Below are 21479 nucleotides of genomic sequence, written 5' to 3'. Positions count from 1 at the left end.
TTGACACATGGCAATGTTTACCTGCTGCAGTATTAAAATATCTAGATCATTCAGGACAGTCTGTCATTCATTACTGTCTATTTACCTGTGTTCTAACAGCCTCGAATATTAACCTGCTTTCAACCAACCTTTTAAGGGCCTGAGCATCTGGCATTACTGCATTTAGGGGTTTTCCACGCATGGTGATACCTATGCATTCATAATTTGCCCCTGAAGCTGTCACAGTGTAGTGACCTCTTTCAAATAGGCACAGTCCAGGAAAGCCTCTGAAATGAGTTCCACTTCAATGCTTGGCTACTAGGTTCCGGTCACATGGTCATTAAATGCACTGGGGCAGTATTTGGCTCTGCACAGCCTGAGCGCATTGCATCCGATCTGTGCCGGTCCAAGGGGTCAGATGTGACCCTAGAGATACTCAGAGACTAGGGGCAAACTTTCAGAAAGTAAGAGAAATCCAGCACAGGTGGTCCAGCCATGTTCAGGGATGATTCTGAGAAGATATACCAGCACATAGGAGGAGCTGTAACCGGGAAATCCACGGATGTTGCCCGCGGCGCAACTGCAGATGCGCGCATTAGGAAGCGTCAACACAAATTAAGTCTTAACAAGTGAAATCTGGAATAAACTGACTGATATCGTTTCGGGAAATATGGTAAGTCCTTATTTTTTGTCGCCAACCATATGTTTCCATTTATAAAATGGTCCTTGACAATTCACAGAATAAATTGGTCGGTTGCAGACACGCCACAAGTTAAATAGCCTATAACAAGTTTTTCTATAGTTTCTCTTTTTAAGTGTCTCTCTCACGAGTCATTTTAATAGCGAATGTTTTTTTTTATATTTTTTTATGGATTTCTGTGTTCAGTAAGTCATAAAATAAAGTAAGCTAGCCTATTTGGTGCTTTACTTGAAAAAAAGTATCATTTTATTTACTTTTCGAATTTGTTTACCTTTAAAATTAATAGTTGAATCATTGTAATCTAGCAAATGTGATGTGTTTTCGCGGTTTTGTTAATTATTTAATTTATTTGAACCATTTGGTAGGCAACATAATGCGTGTAAAACGGCAGGTAACCTATTTGGGATTAACTTTTTTTTAGTGTTAGGCTAGGCTACTTCACTTACAGTAAAGTAAACCCCGACATGTTTTATCAGAACATGAATCATTGATAGTACAATGCCGGAGGTTTAATGACATTGTTTTTTCATCGACTGTTATCGATAGGTGTAAAGTACTGCACTCCAGTAGCGCGCACTCACATGAACGCCGCTGGGCTCGCGCGAACCACACACGAGCGCTATGCGGCTGCGGACAGCGCGCGACAGCATCAGCTTGGGCGTTTGGGGTAAGTGCATACGTGCAATACCCTCGTGATTTTCCCCAATGTTTTGTGCCATGGTATAGGATTATAAACTAAGCTTTTTCAGACGTTTAACTATACGACCTCACTTAGTTGTCGTCGATGTAGTTATTGATGTTTGAGGATGATCACGTTGTAGACATGTGGGATGTCCTGAACAGTGCGTTCCCAATGTGCATCTTTGAAGGGTGCAAACATTTGTTTAAATAAAAGTTAGGAGTCACGTGGCCAGTTTTCATTTATGGCAATGGCATTAATAAAGTAGACTAGAAGAGAGATGTTGTATCATAAGATATATCCAAAGTTAGAATATGCTCTGTTAATCTTTCTCAATCTTACCAAACCTACTATTATGTTTTACATTGTTATGAGTTGTGTATGTTTTTTGTAGAATCTAAATGTTTGATGTGAAGACATTGGGAGCCAATGTGTGGAAATGTACTTCTGTGAATATGTGTTTAGAAAACACAGAAAATCAATGGAGAGGTCAAAGGATTTCCTTCGCCTAGCTGTAATGTCACAATGACAAGATAACATTTGCAGATTCATCAAATGAGTGAGATTTATAGATTTAAATGCAATTCTCACTTGAATTAAGGTGATATAACTAATTAAAAAGGACCAACCCCCTGCAAAAATCCAATACAAGAAAAACTGCTGCACAATCACAGGGGTGTAAAGTTCCTCACAGGTATACCAACAACTACAATTTTGTAAAAAAATTGCGCCAAAAGCAGTACTCTTGACTTTTCACCTCAAAAGTCACCGCAGTTATGAAGGCTTGTGATTCCCAAGTCAGACATTTCTAACAATGAATGTTGGATTAACTGTGTCATGCGTCTGACTGCATGCATGAAAATTGTGAAAAAGAATTATTTTAAGTATGCGCACACCTTGAACACCCAATGCTTAAAGATTCTTGTGTGGGGACGATCCAAAACATAGCAAGTTAAAACAGATTTTGTGTAACAGGTTTGTCCAATACGGGAACTACTAGTTGAGCTTCATGCAGAAGATGACACATAAATAAGGCGCTTCATTTTCAAGTGCTACAACTATGCTGCCAAAAGAGCAACACTGGTGAGTCTGCAATTCCATTGTCCTTTTATTTAATCAGCATGGCTCTAACATTATTGATCGATTTTGTGAATTTTATATTATTGTCATAATCCACAACTCTCCTTTTCCATGTTAGTGACTCTAAAATTGAATATGTCATATTTAAGATGTTAAAATGTTTTGTTTAGTTTCTGCTCTTAGTTCACTTCAAAATGAAAATTCTTTCATCATTTACTCTCCCTCAAGTAGTTTAAAACCTGTATGAATTTCTTTCTACTGCTGAACTCAAAAGAAGATATTTTAAAGAATATCAGTAGCCAAACAGTTGATGGACCCCATTGACTTCCATAATATTTTTTTTCCTACTATGGAAGTCAATGGGGTCCATCAACTGTCTGGTTACCGGCATTCTTCAAAATATCTTCCTTTGTGTTCAGCAGAGAAAGAACTTAATACAGGTTTGAAACAGGTGTGAGAAGAGTAAATGATATAACTATTCCTTTAAGACTTGAGAATGCCTAATGGACGGCCCTTTTCGTCTTTATGCATTTTCACTAATGTTGCTCACTCAATTGCTGCCTAGGGCAATTACCAAAAATGCAATTTGTGGATTTTTAAGAGGCTTTTGAGTGAAAGTGTCGGAGTGAGGAACAGGGTGGATCGTAGTCTGCTTCAGTACCTAACCAATATAACTTCCTGCACTTTCCCTTGAACCGAGGCATTTACACATGCATGCAAGCACACACACACATGGAGACACACTCCGGGGTGGCCCGCGGTAAGCACATGGAAGAAAATGTTTTCACTTACAACACACTGGCCCAATTCATTGCTCTGTAATCCTCTAAGCAGTTTCTACATGCTTTGGCCTCTCCACATGTCTATCTTCTCTTGAAGGAACAGCCAACAACTTGAACGAGACAAACCACATATTTTCTTGACACAGTTGTGTTTTCATCAATGAAACACTGAATTTCCAGAACTGTTTTTGTCTTTAAAAGTTATACACACTTAACAGCATACACACTTCAAGATAATCAAGCCGATTTTGGGCTCAATTCTCCTCTTCCGAAAATCCTTGGTAAAGTTCAGATTATCTTGATGGTTCTACAGATAATTTTTTATCAGATTTCCCTGTGTGTTAATGACCGCAAGAGATTTTGTGAGATTTTTCCACGTCCACAGTCGGGACTCTGTTTTTTTGTTTGTGTATGGAATCTGTTAGTGTGTGGTGTGCTGTCTTGGTCACATTGCGGCACTCCACACACTATGGGAACAAAACTGTCAAAAACTGTTTTTTTATTGTCATGTTTGTGGTCTCTCACTTTTTTTTTTAAATCTTAATGTGGGCCAGTCTTTAGATAAAGGGATAGTTCGTTCAAAAAAGAACATGTTCTTGTCATTTACTTCAAAAGTCAAAAGGAGATGTTTATAGCAGAATGCCCAAGTTGCTCTTTTCATACAGTGAAAGTGAATGATGACCATGACTTCAGTTAATAAAGCATTACATTATAGTCTATTTCTCATGCAAATCTATCGAATCGTTAATAAAAATATATACAGTGCTATGCATAAGTTTAGACACCCATGCTAAAGTTGACTAAAAAGAGGAATAAAAAATCATCTTTTGGAAATTGAACTTAATGCCTTAATTAAAAAAAATAGGAAAAATCCAACCTTTAAGGACACCAATTTTCTTTGTGAATGAATAATGTATCGTAAATAAATAAATGTTCTTCCTTAAAATACAGGGTGCATAAGTTTGGACACCCCTATGTTAAATTCCCATAGAGGCAGGCAGATTTTTATTTTTAAGTATTTTTTTTTTTTTTTTGTTTAGGATACTATGCATCCTGATAAAGTTTCCTTGGCCTTTGGAATTAAAATAGCCCCACATCATCACATAGCCTTCACCATACCTAGAGATTGGCATGGGGTACTTTCCATAAGATCATCTCTCAATGCAAATCAAACTAGCTATTAGGCTAACTGAAATAAAACCATGCCAATCTCTAGGTATGGTGAAGGCTATGTGATGATGTGGGGCTATTTTAATTCCAAAGGCCAAGGGAACTTTATCAGGATGCATAGTATCCTGGATCCATGAAGTAACTGGCCTTTAAAAATAAAAATATGCCTGCCTCTATGGGAATTTAACATAGGGGTGTCCAAACTTATGCACCCTGTATTTTAAGGAAGAACATTTATTTATTTACGATGCATTATTCATTCACAAAGAAAATTGGTGTCCTTAAAGGTTGGATTTTTCCTATTTTTTTAAATTAAGGCATTAAGTTCAGTTTCCAAAAGATGATTTTTTATTCCTCTTTTTAGTCAACTTTAGTATGGGTGTCTAAACTTATGCATAGCACTGTATATAAAAAATAAAAATTCATATAATCACATGGACTGAGGCTTTGGTGGTGTTTTTTTGCGCTTTTTAGAGCTTGAACTATACCTTTAAGATAAAAAATATATAATTCTATACAGATGTTGTGTGTATGGTAAATATGCACACATTTTAAAATCAGCAAATTTTTATCATGTTCTTGCTTCAGCTGGAACCACCTGTGGTGCTGACTTTGATTGCTCTGTATTATAGTTGAGCAAACATTTATCTCTGTGAAATATTTCAAAGGATCCACCACCTCCGCACAGGGACTCACAGTTTGGTTAACTTTATGCCAGGTGTTTGTTTGAACGAACCCGTTACTCTTTGACCGTTCTTTCGCTCAGTCTCTCCGTGTCATTTTGAACACTGTACTAGACACACATTGTATTCAGCTGTATCAGCTGTAAATAAAGAGGTCTCAGGCCTGGATCCAAAACACCTCACCTCATACTGATCACCAGATTAAACCAGTGGCATCCTCATGTTTAATCAAATTTTAACCACTCTAAACAGAGCATGGTACTACTGATGTCATCATAATCTACTACCCCCTGGAACAGAAAATATTTAAATAGCCTAAAATCACACCACATTATGCTGGTGATATTGTTTTTGGGTCCAGTGCAAAAGAAATACAAGATAAATTATTGGAAAAAAAAACAAAAATGAAAAATTTTGGTACATTTGTCTTTGTTTTCATTGAACCTGTTCATGTAAATTACCTAATGTGTTCACGGAAGCCCTTTTTTTATATGTTTCAGAAAATTAACAGTAGCCTACAATATTTAGCCTCGTTCAGACTGTCAGTCCAAATCTGATCTCTATGTCCGTTTGGAATCCGATCACCTTTAGCAAGTGTAAATGCGAGAAATCACATGAAATCCGTTTTGAGCCACAATCCTATTCAAATCGCATTTCTAGAAGTCTGATCGCTCTAATCGGATTTTGTGTGGTTTACGTAGCTTTCTCGAGTCACGGAGAACATGCCAGACGTTGTTATAGGAAACATGCTAAAGGTCGCTGTGTTGTTAAAAAGTGCCAGTCAAGCAGAAAATTACAATAGCCTTGGCTTTAAATGAAGACATGTTTTGAGACCGGCGGAGACAACAGCATGGAATAAAGCCGCGCATACCAGCAGCCACCTATGTTTCTGCCGCCGCCTCAGAAGACGTGTTGTAAATAAGACAACATCTTTGTGTGAACCCTTCCACGTTGCTGTTGAATTGAAAACAAAATTTAACACGTCTCCATTATATTGTAATTCTCTGCTCGACCGGCACTTTGCAACAACACAACCTTGTTTCTGCAGCGACTTTCAGCACATTTACTATAAAAATGTCTGACATGTTTACGTTTTAAATGGAAAGAAAGTGACATAAACTACGTGAAATCTGATTAGAGCGCTCGGACTGAAACGGATTTCCAGAAATGCATTTTGTATAGGATTTCAAACCACAAGAATGTTGCTCAAAAATGGATTAGTACATGTTTTTTATACCGCGTTCACATTTGCTAAATGTGACCGGATTCCAGTCGGATATGCACAAAAATCAGATTTGGACTGACAGTCTGAACGAGGCTTTAGATCACATTCCAATCAGATCCACATATAATTGGATTTGGACTGACACTGTGAACAGTCTACATGGTCTACATGATACTGATGAAACTTTATCTCTTACTAGTGGATGTATTGTATTACGGCCTGGTTTCACAGACATGGTTTAGATTAAGCCAGGATTAAACCTTAGTTCGATTAGGGCATTTAAGTAGCTATTATAAATATGCTTTGGAACAAAACATTACTGATGTGCATCTCGAGACAAAACAATGGCACTGACATATCTTAAGATATCTCAGTGCAAGCTGCTTTCAGGTAAAACAGCTCAAACATGCATTTTAGTCTGGACTAGGCTTAAGCCTTGTCTGTGAGACCGGGGGTAAGTGTATTAAATGTATTAAGTGGATGTGATAATGTTCCAGTGATGGCAAGGCTGCCAAAACCTCCTGCAATGAAGAAAAAGCCAAGGCCATGAAGAATGAAGAGAATGCCAAGGCTATGAAGAATGAAGAGAATGAGGTTGTGTATGTGGACCCACCAGATGGCGGTTGGGGTTGGATGGTGGTTCTGCATTGTTTTCTGGTATGTCATGAATGACACTTTTATGTACTTTGATTTAGAGCATCTTTGTTATGATAGAACTGGAGGTTTTTTTGTATTGAGCTAAAATCTTCTGGTGTCTTTTCAGGTGAACGTGTTGGTGATGGGTACATTGAAGAGCTTTGGTATCTTCTTTGTGGCACTGCAGGATGAGTTTGGAGGCTCGTCCGAGAGCATCAGCTGGATTGGATCCATAATGTCCAGCCTCAGGCTCTCCGGAGGTACGGTCACCATAGCAACCTTTGAACCAAAGGGTCAATATGACAGGTCATGAACTTTGTTTGTGACCCGTTAGGTCCGTTGGCCTCGGTGGCCTGTGCCAAGCTGGGGAACAGGGTTACCTCCATAATGGGGGCGCTTTTAGTCAGCGCCGGCTTTCTCTCCAGCATATTTGCCACCAGCGTGATCTACCTTTACGTTAGCATGGGGTTAGTTGTTGGTGAGTATTTTGTTATGTTTTGTTTTATAAATCAAAGTTAAATATTGGAGGGTTATCATGCAATAAGTCATCTACAAAACTTTGATTTTTCCAGGTCTCGGGTTTGCTCTTCTTTATCAGGCCACATCTGTTGTAACAGTGACCTATTTCCGAAAGAGACTGGCAACTGCGTATTCTATTGGACGCTCTGGCATGGGTCTGACCTTTGCCCTCGCTCCTTTCACTCAGCTGCTTTTGGATCAGTATGCTTGGCAGGGTAATTGGCTTTCGGCTGCATTATTTTAAAAATTGTTATGTAATGGATTTTTTTCAGGATTCTTTGAGGAGACAGAAAGTTTGAAGAACTGCATTTATTTGAATTAGACATCTTGTGTAACAATATAAATGTCTTTTCTGTAATTTTGGAGTAATCGAACAAATCCTTGCAGAATAAAAGTGTCAATTCCTTTCAATAAATAAATAAATCTTATTATTTTCACTGACTGTTTTTTGTTCTGTCTTTAGGAGCTCTGTTGATTTTGGGAGGTTTGATGCTGAACCTTGTGGCTTCTGGGATGCTTTTGCGGCCCATTAACATTAGACCTCCAGCTTCACCCATGTCAAACTCCACCCTTCATCAGGCTGGGTCAGAGAAAGATCCTCTTAAGAACAATATGAATGGCAACACGCCTGTGTCCAATGGCACTTCCAAAATGGACAGCTCATCCACCAATCACAGGGACACACTTATAATAGAGAACCCAGCTCATGAGCAGAACACTCTTCCACATCCGGAACTCAAAAAATCCATCCAGAATGGTGTAAACGGAACGGATGGCAGCCAAGTTAAAACGTCCCCTGAGATGAATGGGGTTTCTCCTGTGGATGCGTTACTTGAGAACAGCAAAACAGAAACTCTTCCTGAAACCTCCCAAAAAGTGCTGGACTTCTCGCTGTTGAAGAACCCTTTCTTTTGCATCTACACCTGGTCGCTAGTCTTCAGTCAGCTGGCTTATTTTATCCCTTACTTCCATTTGTCTGCAAGGGCCCGGAACCTGGGCATCGACCCCATGGATGCTTCCTTCATCATCTCTGTGGCTGGTGAGTCAAATTACCTTTGACCAACCTACAGTATGTAACACTAGAGTTTTGTTTTCCCACTGTCATCTATTTTAAGTATAATGCTCTTTTTACAGAATTAATTTTGCATTAGCAGGGGAAAATATAGATAAAGGTTTGGGGACAAAGGTTACATGAAGATTCTAATTACAAAGTTTAGTTTTAGTTTATTTATATAGCACAATAAAACAACTGTCGCTGACAAAAATTATCAAAACAATAAAATAAAATTACAAAGACCTTTTACATACAGAAAACAACCTCAGAAAGACTCACATATTATAAGCCTTCTGTAAATGGTAGGTTTTATTTAATATATAGAGTGGTTAAAACATGTGTCATGTGTGACAGTGTCACAAGTTTTGTTTTAAACAGAGATTCTGTAGCGATTAGCCTAATAGATAACAGAAGGCTATTCCGCAATTTGGGTCCAACTATAGCAAATATATAGTACCTGTTCTCTTTCTAAGTTACCTTTCTAACTCCCTTTCTAAGTTACCTAACTTTCAAAGTTACCTATTGCATAAAAAAGTCCTCTAGTCAGCCTGATCGTTATTGCTGTTCTCTGGCTGCAACAGTTCAATTGTACACTAATAATGTGTTACAGTAGAAGAAATCAATAGGACGTAAGCACTGCTGAGCTGTGCTGTGGAAAATTGAAAGACAAAAGACCCTGTAATGTCAGTCATTAGCGGTGCCAGAGAACAGATTTTTTTTCTGGCTTCATCAGGGCTGTGTTTCTGGAAAGCCATAAAGCCGTACCTGAGAGATGCACTAAGGCCATTGTGTTTTGCAGCAAGATGTGCTCCCATATGGGCTTCAAAGGGTTGATGCAAACGCAGCCAACTTCACATTAATTATTTGTGAGCAGTTTAAAATCTGCAGTGTTATGCAATGAGTTCTCTTACATAAATAATGAACTTTGGCCCAGTGGCTAAAACCAGAGGGCTTGTAAGTGCCCTGTCAAAAATGCCGTAGTGAATGAAAATGTACTCAAATGAGTTTACTCAAACAGGCGTTTTTCAATTTACATTTCTTTACCAACAGATAGTAGTAACAAATACTACCCCACCCCCCACGCCCGCCAACATGTAGGACTCTAAACACGCAACACCTTTGTATGTTTAATGCAATACACACCCTGATGAAGGCTCTCTTTTCACAACATGTCTGTTGTTGTTTTTAACACATTTCAAGCAAAGCATTTTTTAATTCATAAATCACTGCAAAAATGGCTCAAAGGGAAAAGTTTAGCATCACTTATTTACAGATGCCATTTGTTTTTAAAATTTTAAGTGTCCAAATACTTTTTGAAGCCACTGTATTGAATGCATTTTTGCCATTTTCTGGTTTGCCTGATTTAAGCTGTCAAAAAAAAACTGCTTCCAGAAAAAAATAGCTGAGAAGTAGAAAAACTGAAACAGCATTTTCTTGTAAATTGTACTCAAATAATCTTTGTTTTTGAAAATAATTTTTTTACAGAGTACTCTACCGTTTAGTGAATGAATTTGATACGGTTATTTTGTAATCCAGCATTAGAGTCTGATAACCTCACCCCCTCCGCTATGTAACTTGAGAGAATATAGTATCCAACATTTCACACTTCTTTCGGTTAATTAAGTGCTCAGTATTTAAAGTGCACTTTTTCTTTTTGGAATTTTCAGTGTGAATATACTACTCGCGTATTCCAAACGTCTCATATCCCCCACCCCCTCCCACCTGCACTTTGCAATTTTCACATCAGGCAGGGTGTGCAGGGAACTAAAGCTCACCTCCTCGTGGCAGGTCACACACAGTCGGCGAGCTGAGGGAAGTCGCTAAGCAACAGCCCAAGTAGCTGACGCGAAGCTTGGTAGTTCTGTGCCCAGTTCTGAAGTGCCTGACATTGTGTGGCTTGCCACCGAGGCAGCAATGCGGACAAAAGAGAGCGAGGAGACGAGCCAAACACGTTTTGTGTTTTAATGAGCTAGTAGCGATCGGACATGCATTTGGACTCTCTGTACCTCAGTGAGGGCCTATTGTCCGCCTTTGATGTAGTGGGGACATTGCATTCGTCCAGTCCTTTTGTGTCCACTGGGTGAAGTACACAAAGACACAAACACCTGTCACATGCCCGATTACCCTGGTGAAAGTCCCCCTATACACTACAGAGTTTTGTGGACTAGGCTCCTCCATATAAAGGCAGTTTGCTACTTTCTGTCACTGAGATTTTGTATTAAAGTTTCATTGTACAAAGCATGACAGGAACAGCTGTGAAACTCAATGGCCCTGCTGGGATTTAAACACACAAACAACGCACAAAATGTCTTCGGGTCCAAGCGGGGCACACCAGGATATCACCTTTAGTGGCGCACCGAGGACACGCAAACATTGAGCAGCTGTTTTGTTTTATGTCTGGCCAGCAATAAATGACCCCACATGTGCATGAACTGCAGCATCAGCTCAAGCCGTCAGTTCTACATGAGCTGGGCTGTATTTCCCAAAAGTATCTTTAGCCTAAGTTGATCTTAGAGACCATTGGTAGCAATTGTTCTAAGATCAACTTAGGCTCACGATGCTTTTGGGAAACAGCCCTGGTCAGTATGGTTGATCATGCCAACACCTCTGGTTTTCGTTACTTAAGAGATTATGAATGAATTACAGGATAAATATGATCCAATGTATGGGGCATATGTGCATTTTTTTATACATCCAATAAACTGCGGCAGCCTGCAGGTCAGCAGTGAGTGTCACACTTTGGATCTGTTGCGTATGTATGAATCTGCAATAGTGCTGCATCAGGTCTTTTCCTGGACTGTTCAATAAAGCTCTGCAGCACATGGACACGCAATCACAACTGCGGCTCAGAGAACAGCAAATACAAACCAGCACTGAATGCTTTGTACAGGACGCCACAAAATAACTAGGCTGTTATCATTACTTCTGTTCTTATGTCACTCTTTGAACTGAAAAATAGATTCCGCCAGAGGCTAAAAGCAATTAACTGACAGCAGGGCCGTGCACAGACCTTTTGAGGTGCATGTGTTGAAACTGAAAAAGGGTGCCCCTCTCCCATTTTTTTTCTTTTTATATTAAAATTATTTAGTAAGACTACATTAAAGGAAAAAATGCGCTCAGTGTTTCCTGTTGTAAAATACATTTGTCCCAAATCTCATTTTATAAAAGATGAAATGCTATACTGTATGCACAGTAAGTGTAGGCTATGTATTGGCTATGACTAGATGGCAAATGCTAGACCTCTCTCTCAGGTCCCACATGTCTCAGTCAGACATCAAATAAATAAAATATGAGCCTTTATAGACATAGTGTTTAGTACTTATTCAAACAGCAAGATCTTTGTTTACCCTTGCAAAACTTCGTTCAGCTGCTGTCTACTGTGCGGTTGCTGCGCAACTTCAGTTAATTCAGTCAAGATAGAGGGGAGTTATCAGGCTTACTGACAGTTTGAGGATCGAACTAGATTTAGACAAGCGCTTTTTAAGAACTTTCATTGGCTAAATATTTGTAAAACAGACAGACAGACGTAAAGGGTGACCAATAGCATTGATTTATTGAAAAAAATTAAAAAAAATAAAAACACCACCACCACCAAAAAAAGGGGCACTTCGGAGTGTAAGGGCACAGCCCTTCCTGTGTATGAACCTGACTGACAGTATTCTTTTTCAGTATTTCTTGTTAGTTCAGTTTGGGATGGGACTCTTTTTTTTTCTTTTTTTTTAAGAATGCTCTTATGCTCACAAGGCTGCATTTATTTGATGATCAAAAATACAGTGAAAACAGAAATATTAATATAAATTGTTTTCTATTTTAATATATTTTCAAATGTAATTTTAAACAGTAACACAGTATTACTGTGATGGCAAAGCTAAATTTTCAGCTGCCATTAGTTAGCCTTCATTCTCACATGATCCTTCAGAAATCATTCTATGTGGATTTGATGCCCAAGAAACCGTGATACTTTTTTTCAGGATTTTTTGGATGAATGGAAAGTTCAAAAGAACAGCATTTATTTAAAATAGAAAATTCTGTAATGTTATATTACTGTCACTATTGATCAATGTAATGCATCCTTGATGAATAGAAGAACTCATTTCTTTAATTCTCACAAATGGAAAGGATTGAATGAATGACTTGAAATATATACAATGCCTGAACTTTGTATTTTGAGCACTTCTTGTGTTGTTTTTGTCTCTCCACGAAGACTTGCTTAATTTAGTCCTCATTTGTTAGTCGCTTTGGACAAAGTCATCTGGAAAATGACTAATTGTAAATGTATGCAAGTCACAAGTCATTTAGAGCACTGTAATAACACCCTTAGGGTGCTCTTTGTCATTTTTGCATCCTGACAGTCACAGCCCTCATTTGTTTACTGAAAAGAGGTCAAACAGGTTTGGAACAACATGAGGATGGTGTAATAATATAAGGTACCAATCTGCAGTGATTGGCATTTAATTAAGGGATAAAGTAGACGGAGGCGGTTGTTATAGCGAATACAACCCCGACAGGCTGATCAGGACCCCGACGCGAAGCGGAAAATTTAATAACCCACTTATTACATGGCTACCTACCAAATAAATCAATAATTTGACACCTTTAAAAAGGAGTTTATTGATTTAAAAACGATTGTATTGCTTCCGCTAAAGAAAATAGTAAGTTTCTTCTCTACGGTTAGAATCCTGCGTCCATAGCAACGCTCTGCTTTGCATGGCAACGGTGTGTTATCCTTAGCAGCGGTCTGTTATCAAGAAATAACAGACCGCATTCTACATTAGAATTCAACCAAGCCATGTAATAATGGCTCAGTTGAATTCTAATGTAGAGAATTAGACCTCCGCTTCGCGTCGGGGTCCTGATCAGCCTGTCGGGGTTGTATTCGCTATAACAGCCGAGGCGTTCTACATTATCCCTTACATAATCCGCAGCTATTGCGTGCCTGATGATGATTGACCAAATTCAGATTTATTCAAAGGAGAAAATCTTTTCATTTTAGCATAACTTTAAAGCTCACTCATTAATGTGTTGCCATGCCAGTGGCTTAATATAACACTTCAATACTGTATAAGCATGAAACCTTTAAAGAATCCAACAATAAGTGGTCCATTTTCAGTCCATCAGTTCAGCGCCTTTTCTGTCTCACAGGTATAACAGAGACGGTGTCCCAACTTGCATCTGGTTGGGTGACAGACAGGAATCTAGTTCACAAATATCACTACCATAAGGCCTACCTGATCCTGTGTGGTGTGGTCAATCTTCTCTCCCCTCTGGCCACCTCATACATCTTGCTCATGGTCTACGCTATCTTCTTTGCCATCTTTTGTGGGGGGTACATGGCCCTACTACTTCCTGTGCTGGTGAGTAATGGCAGTTATAAACTGAGTAGTTATGATATGGACATTACAGTTTTTGACAATCGCTAGCACCCATTTCTCAATACTTTGGTCATTTTTTTTTCAAAACTCTTCACCAGTGAACACAACATCAGTCTATGTGGGATAAACTGTGGATCAATTGTCATTGCTTTGGAACAAAATGCATTCAATGATGTCATCTTTCAGATTTCATGAATTGGTCTCTCACTCCATCACAAACACCTCCAACTCTGTACATACAGGTTAATGTTTAAATACTTTTACAGGCTATGTTTAAATACTTTTCTTAAAAACTGTTGAACTTAAGTTAACATTATACAAAAATGAATAAGACTGCAATTTTCTACATTTCTACAGTAATACCATATTCAAATAAATTCAGAATTTAAAAAATGAAATAAAACAATTAGATGTAGCTGAACACCTACAAAGGTGTTAGTCTATCGATTTCATTACCATCGTTTCATTTTGTATAGATAGTAATGAAATTCAAAGACTAACACCTGTGCATGTGTTCTGCTACATCTACATTTTTTAATAGTATTTTTCAAAGTCAATATGGTATTACTGCAGAAATGTAGCAAACTGCTGGCTCGTTCATTTTTGTATTATGTAAGATTTTGAACTTAAATTGAACAGTTTTGAAAAGACCATGTAAGTGCAAATTGTTCTGTAGGTACATAGAGTTTTGTTGGTGTTTCTGTCTTTAAGTGAAAAAAGAATTTATGTAAACTGACTGGACTGGTTGGCAGGGTTTGACGACATCCAAGTACTGAGTGCTGCTTCCTTCACTTTTATTAAATGTGCTCATGAAAAGGTCTCCGTACCTTTCTAAGTATTGAGACATTGAGTTCTTGTGCTGTAATGCTGTGCAGGGCAGTGTAAGGAGAGAGGGATAGATTGACAGTCAGCACTGCAGTGCACCCGTTCCTCTGGAAGGAATCTTAGGTTTTACCTTTCAAATATTTTTACAACCTATGGAAACACTCTCAGTGAATCAGAAAAAGACCCTGGGGGAAAACAGTCTTTTGCCAACATGCATGGGCATTAAATAAGTATTGTTTGTTGAATTTAAAAAAGTAGTTATGTTGAACATTGCTTTGAACAGAAAAAGTGAACTCCCTGAACCTCAAGAAAGCAAAAACCAAAAAAAGAAAATACCATTTGTGTCAACACAACGTCATTACTTACCCAAATGTGATATGCAAATCAGCTGTTTTATTATGATTGATGAGTAAAAGTGAAATAATTTCCTCCATTACAGCAATGTTTCATACTGTGTGGTGCAAGAAAAATGTTAAATTTCCATTCAAAAGTTAAGGGTCTGCATAAGATTTTTATTCAGCAAATATGCATTAAACTGGTCAAAGGTGACATTAAAGAGTTTTTATACTGTTAACACAAATTATCAAAAAAAAAAAAAAGAAATGCTGTCCTTTTGAACTTTCTAATAATTAAAAGTTTCACAGTTTAAATATAAAAAAATATTAAGCAGAACAACTGTCTCTTGAGCACCAAATCCGCATATTAGAATGATTTCTGAAGGATCATGTGACACTAAAGACTGGAGTAATGATGCTGAAAAAAGAATTCTGAATTACTGTATAATAATGATAATATAGTCTAATAATCCATCACACGGCTACACATATATATAATGTTGCTGTAGTGTATGAAATGGACATTCATTTTGATATAAAGCATCTTTAGATAAAGAATTATACATTTTTGGGGAAAAGAAGTGTATTTATAAATATAAGAATATGGGATTTACTGTGCTTTTTAAACTTTGTCTATTTTTCATATCAAAGAGTTTGCTAACTAAAGCTCCATTTCTTCTGGCCTAGTCAGAGAAGTCATAATCTGTCATATGTCATAAATATCATTCATATTCCTGTCTGCGTTTTCCAGGTGGACTTGGTGGGTTCTGAAAAGCTGAACAACTCGATGGGCTTCTCAATGTTCTTCGTGGGGCTTGGCTGTCTCACAGGTCCTCCTCTTGCAGGTATGTGGAGTTTGAATGAGCTCCATGACTAGATCACACAAGCATCAATAGGAAAATGCAGTCTTGATGTCTCACAAAAACAACCTGCAGCTTTGGAAAGTCTTGGCCAGTCCTTATAATGTGTAAGACAAGCCTGCTTCTGTGTGTGTGGCTTGGGGCACACTGCGGTCATTTAGTTTCATATTCCAATTTAAGTGGGTTACAGATGGGAGTCATGTTAACCCATCTAAAAATAGGATGACCTGTCTGGTTAGATTGAAATGCCTTTTGGCACATTTTAATGCTGAATAAATACATTTAGGCTACTTTCAGGATTATAGAACATATATCGATTTGTTTTATTTGCTGCTATTTATTAGCAGTATTCAGTAATAAATCCCAGTACAGAATCTCCTTATGTTGAACAGCTGTAAAGCGATGGGACAATTCTTGGAAATACAAGTCTTGCAGAGGGGCCTCTTTAGGAAGGCGAGTATAGACCTTGCCCTGAACTCGTTAAAGTTATGCTAACATGAACCATCTTGTCAGGGCCCCCTTCCACAATCCCTCCGCCTACCAAAAATAATGAGCAGCCAGGGAAGCAAAACTGATTTTATTATCCTACCCAAGGCCTTTCCGGACTTGACCCGCTTTTGCTTGCGTGGCGAAAACAAGCCGTCGTTTTAAAAGCGTATCCAGTCAGAAAACAGGTGTGGGAGATTCTGGGCTGGAAAGTGAAGAAAGTTTTCTCCATCTGTCCATCATCTTAAGCGTTAGGTTACTGACTGTTCGCCGAATGTATCTTGCAAAAGTCTTTTTTCCTTGTTTTCTTCATTGACTTCTGCCAACAGTTGAATATGTGTCTAACGCATTGCGTTTTTCCTGAAGGCTTCCTGTACGACTACACACAGACCTACGACTGCTCCTTCTACCTGGCAGGTGCGTGTTACCTGTTATCATCGGTTTCTCTTTTTCTCGAGCCTCTGGCGAGACGCTGGCAAGCCCGAAAGAAACGGCTGGAGACGATGAGCGAAGAATTGATGTGGAATAATGGCTGTTTCTGCCCGGCGCCTCAGAGGAATGGTGTTGTATAATAAAGGAAATAAACTCAAAGCCATTTTTACTTTCCACCATGTCATGTGGTTCTGATCGGAAGAGGACCTGACCTGAACATTTGGCGGGACCACAGTGTGGCAAGCAAATTAATGTCATTTGAATATAGAGACCAATAAATGAATGCTTGAGGACACTACAATGCAAACTATTTTGTTAGTGGGTGAATGAGAATGGATTTTGTTGAACTGGTTTGATATATAAACAAATAGTACGTTTCCCTCACCGCGATCTTTAATGACAATCAAATCAGCACAAGAACAAAATGAAGAGTCTTCATCACCACATAAGCATTTATTTCCTAATCAGGATCTTCCTTCACTAGAAAGTTACTCAAAATCTTCCACTGACATGCTTGTAAATTTGTGTATCACATGACACATTTTACTCACTTTGGCAAATAAACTAGAACTAAAATAAGGGTATTTTGTCAGATGGTGATGGGTCTATGCAATAAGCCTAAGACGGCTGCTTCTTCTGCGAGTCCCCATTTTGAGCCTTTAATGCCTGTTCATGTCTGTTGATGTGTATCACTAGCCATGAAGCCGTGTAAATGACTGCATAATGGCACAATGACTGAAAACAACATAGATTTTGTTTTGCCGTCAGTGCCCCAACTGTAATACATTTGGGGGCAGAATATTCCAGACATGGACTTTTCTTCTCACTGGTGCCAAATCAGTCACACTGTCATTCACTACTGACAACCACCAAGAGATTTGCTGGAACAAGTGAATATTCTTCTGATGCTAATGAGCCAAGTGTTGCAAGAATTAGGTCATTTGGCTTGTGGGTTCATATGTACCTGTACAAGAGGCCCAGATGGTGAGCCTTTGAGTGGGAGAGTTTCTCGAAAGTGCAAATCCTTTATACTTACTGTCATTTTTTTATTTCGTGTCATGTTTATCGCCACTATTTGCCTTTGTACACAATGACTGTGCTAAATATCATGTAATGAGAGCCAAAGATGCAATAGAAATATAATTTATCAATCTATGCCTTTGACCATGTCCTTGTATTTCTATAAACAAATCTAGTTACTGCTCACACGTTACAGTTCTCTCAAGAAGTTCTGCGTGAGCTTTTGCCCTCTAGAGGCACTAATGATGTACTGCGACTGGAATGTTGTATCCATTAACAGGCAATCCATGTTCTGGAATGTCTAGTTCTTTCCTTTCATCAGCAAGTAAATACAAACAGTATTTCCTAACAAGAATGAGCAAGACACACACAACTGTGACCATTTAACAAATAAGCACATCACAGATATAAGAACAGATTGCCACACTCTGGGCACCTTCTTTTTTTTTTTTGCAGAAAGCATTTCTTTATCACTCTTAATTGTTTAATAAAGGCAAGTTTCTTTGGAGAAATGGATTAGAAATGTTTTGGTAATGTTGTATACATTGTTTGTTAACTCAAAAACTTAAAGACAATTAAAGGTATAGTTCACCCAACAATGAAAATTCTTGTTCCAAACCTGTACGAGTTTCTTTCTTCTGTTGAACACAAAGATATTTTGAAGAATGTTTTAACCAAACAGTTGATGGACCCCATTGACTTGCATAGTAAAAAAATTACATAAAAAAAAAAACTATGGAAGTCAATGGTGACCAGACACCAAAAATGTTCAAAATATCTTTGTGTTCAACAAAACAAAAAAAACATCAGGGTGAGTAAATGATGACAGAATTTTCATTTTTGGGTGAATAAGGGGACACAATAACAATATTATTGTCAATGACAGACTTCAGTAATTCTGTACTGTTAATGATTTTGTAATTGTGTGGAAACGTGATAGCATTATACTGGTATTGGGGTTATTAACTGAAAGTGTTTTTGTTTTTTACTGTTTCTGAAGGTTTTGAATAATTATTTTGTTGACAATGCTCACAGCTGTTAAGATTTACATGACTGCAATTAAAGCCCGCAGTAAATTTGACAAAGCAACTGGGTTTTCTGTAAAACATTTGTTGATACCTGAGAGATGTTCTCCTTTTTCCCCATGAGGAAAATATAAAAGAAAACAGTTTATCTTCAAATCAGAATATACTACAATCTTTAAAATGCAACTGTCCGAAGTACATTCATTATTTTAATTATTAGCTTTTTGGGAAAAAAAAAGATTGCATTTTCATGTGTAAAATCAAAATCAAAACAAAGTGGTGTAAAAATATCTTTATTGAGAACACAATGTAGTACATACAACAATGGTAGGCAGTGTTTTAAATTTGAATGCATCATTACTCTAATATCATTTTTTATTTACAAGAAATCATTAGCATTCATTGTTATTATGAACCTACTCAATTCTAAAATATGGAGAGAAAAAAATGCTTAGATTAAAAAAACATTAACTTGTACTTACAGAAATGTGAGCCGTGATGAGAGACTATTTCGTGTTTAATCACTGATGGATGGATACCCACAATGCAACACTGATGTTCTGTAAACACCAAAAAAAAGCACATAAAAAGGTGTAGCAAAATCTCATTAATTACATGCATAAAAGAAAACATGAAAAACTAATCAAAGGCTTATAATCAATAACAAACCATCTAACGGTTTCTCTCAGCAGATCCAGATCTGTCCACCTGGAACCCATTCAGATCAGCACATCGGTGAATTTTTTTTATAAATTCAGCATATATACTTGCTAGAGGGATAGTCGGTGTTAAAATGAAGTTGTAACAGCGGAGGATGCAGATAGGTCACCTATGACATCAACATTATACTGTGTTGTAAAACAGATTTATGAAGAATTTCAATGATCACTCTCCTCTATAATGATTAGTACATGTATAATAGTTTAGAATTAACTTTCTAAAAAGCTAATTCTGGCTGTATTCAGTTTGCACATTTAACTTGAGTTTCCAATAATCACTCAAGAGTAGTAAGGTCATTCTTATTAAGATCAGAGGGTAGAAAGCCTCTTGTGAGGCCTGAAATAGTTTTATAGTCATGTGGTAGCTTATGGAGAGAACTAAGCTACAACCAGGAACAATGAGCTAATGTTTTGGACTGTCCAGACTTAATATGGTCTTTTCATTGCTTGGAAAAGTGGGGAGGGAAAAGTGCCAAGACTACACAAAGAGATTATGCAAATGAGGCCAGAGGAGGGGTTTGAGTGTTACCGTGGAGACCTACGGTTACCAAGTTACCAGGCCCATTCCATAGCATCAGAAGACAGGCCAGTCAGTCAGAACTGTGGTGAAGACACAAGAGAAAACATAAGGGCTGAGAGAACTCATCATTTTCGTCACTGCCATGGTATTCTCTCAATGCGTGACTGACACTGGACAAGTAAAAATGTTATAGAGATGAATTATATCAGGTGTATTAATGGATTTAATATTAGTCAGTGCCCAAATCTTTTTGCAAAGAGCAGATTTTGGTCAATAGAACACCACATCTATACTCATAATAAAATCTGTCTCATTTCAAAGGCTGCGCCCTCCGGAGGTCACCTTTGGGGAACGCATATGTCATCCAGGATGTTTCCTTTTTAGAAAAGTAATCATTTTAAAATTGACTGTTCCTTGTGAGGAGTAAATTATTGTCATTTGGTTACTTTTCTGAAATGAGGCAGCGTCTATGACATATGACCTCCGGAGGGCGCAGTCTTCAAAATGAGACAGTAATAGAGTCGAAATTTGAAATAAAACACCAATATTTCTTTAATGTACTGTAAAATTTGAAGATTGACTATTTTTATAACTGAGTGTGTGTGTGTGTGTGTGTGTATATATATATATATATATATATATATATATATATATATATATATATACACACATACATACATAATATTTCAGCTTGTTAATTCTATTCATATCCATGGGCAGAAATCTATGTTTGTACAGAAAATTCCTGTTCGTCTTATGTTTATAAAGTGATCTTCATAAGAATACCAGTATTAACAGTGTCATTCATTGTGAAGGTAGAAATTATGACAGTCCTATGTATACTAAATAAAATAAAAAAGCCCTATGCAATTAAATAATTTTTCTGACACCCATCATAATTTAATTAGATATTCAATATACTAGATAATATATTCAACACAATCTCCCACAGCCCCTGGTTATTTTCAAGTCTGTTCATAATCAATGAGGTTTACTGCATAACTAATGTAATCACTATCTTATTGGTTTCCTGCTATCATTAGGGAAATATTTTACAATCAGGAGGAGCCTGATATATTGACATCATTGTAGCAAATTATAATGTACCTAGTGCTCTAAGGATCTATCAATTACAGTACTTTCAACACAGACAGGTGAAAGTTACAATGAAAATTATCAATAGAACTTATAAGGCAATTAATTGTTAGGATTATAAGGCTAATAGTAAATCTAGTGAAGCTTTAACTGGAATGAAAAGCTCTATGAAAATACAAAGGCTAAAATGAAGTGTGGCATTATGTTAAAAGGGATAGTTCACCCGAAAATGAACATTTTGTCATTACTTACTCACCCTCATGTTGTTCCAAACCTGTACGAG

At 37.6% G+C, this 21479-nt stretch overlaps 1 protein-coding gene across 2 annotated transcripts; it reads left to right on the top strand.

Moving 5' to 3' along the window:
* The first annotated feature begins 348 nt into the window (after positions 1-348).
* Positions 349-18924, top strand: slc16a4 (solute carrier family 16 member 4). 2 transcript variants are annotated; one of them, XM_084389524.1, is made up of 11 exons: positions 349-652; positions 1226-1346; positions 2334-2441; positions 6796-6955; positions 7062-7194; positions 7269-7412; positions 7507-7668; positions 7917-8492; positions 13650-13861; positions 15791-15884; positions 16752-18924. In XM_084389524.1, exons 3-11 carry the CDS (start codon positions 2419-2421, stop codon positions 16955-16957), a joined length of 1710 nt encoding a protein of 569 aa, XP_084245650.1. In that variant the 5' UTR covers positions 349-652; positions 1226-1346; positions 2334-2418; the 3' UTR covers positions 16958-18924. The 2 variants fall into 2 exon arrangements, with proteins under 2 accessions (XP_084245650.1, XP_084245651.1); XM_084389525.1 differs by lacking the exon at positions 1226-1346 and having other exon boundaries at positions 544-652.
* The last annotated feature ends 2555 nt before the right edge of the window (positions 18925-21479 follow it).

This window comes from Rutilus rutilus (assembly GCF_951802725.1).
Source record: "Rutilus rutilus genome assembly, chromosome: 19".
NCBI classification, from domain to species: Eukaryota; Metazoa; Chordata; class Actinopteri; order Cypriniformes; family Leuciscidae; genus Rutilus; species Rutilus rutilus.
The sequence above is the reverse complement of the archived record's forward strand: the minus strand, read 5'-3'. Positions and strand labels throughout refer to the sequence as shown.

Excerpts from the sequence above, each read along its gene's own strand:
- slc16a4 (XM_084389524.1), top strand. The coding sequence starts at position 2,419 with ATGCTGCCAAAAGAGCAACACTG. Across the intron at positions 7,413-7,506 it reads TAGCATGGGGTTAGTTGTTG|GTCTCGGGTTTGCTCTTCTT; the intron begins GTGAGTATTTTG and ends TGATTTTTCCAG. Across the intron at positions 13,862-15,790 it reads CCCTACTACTTCCTGTGCTG|GTGGACTTGGTGGGTTCTGA; the intron begins GTGAGTAATGGC and ends TGCGTTTTCCAG.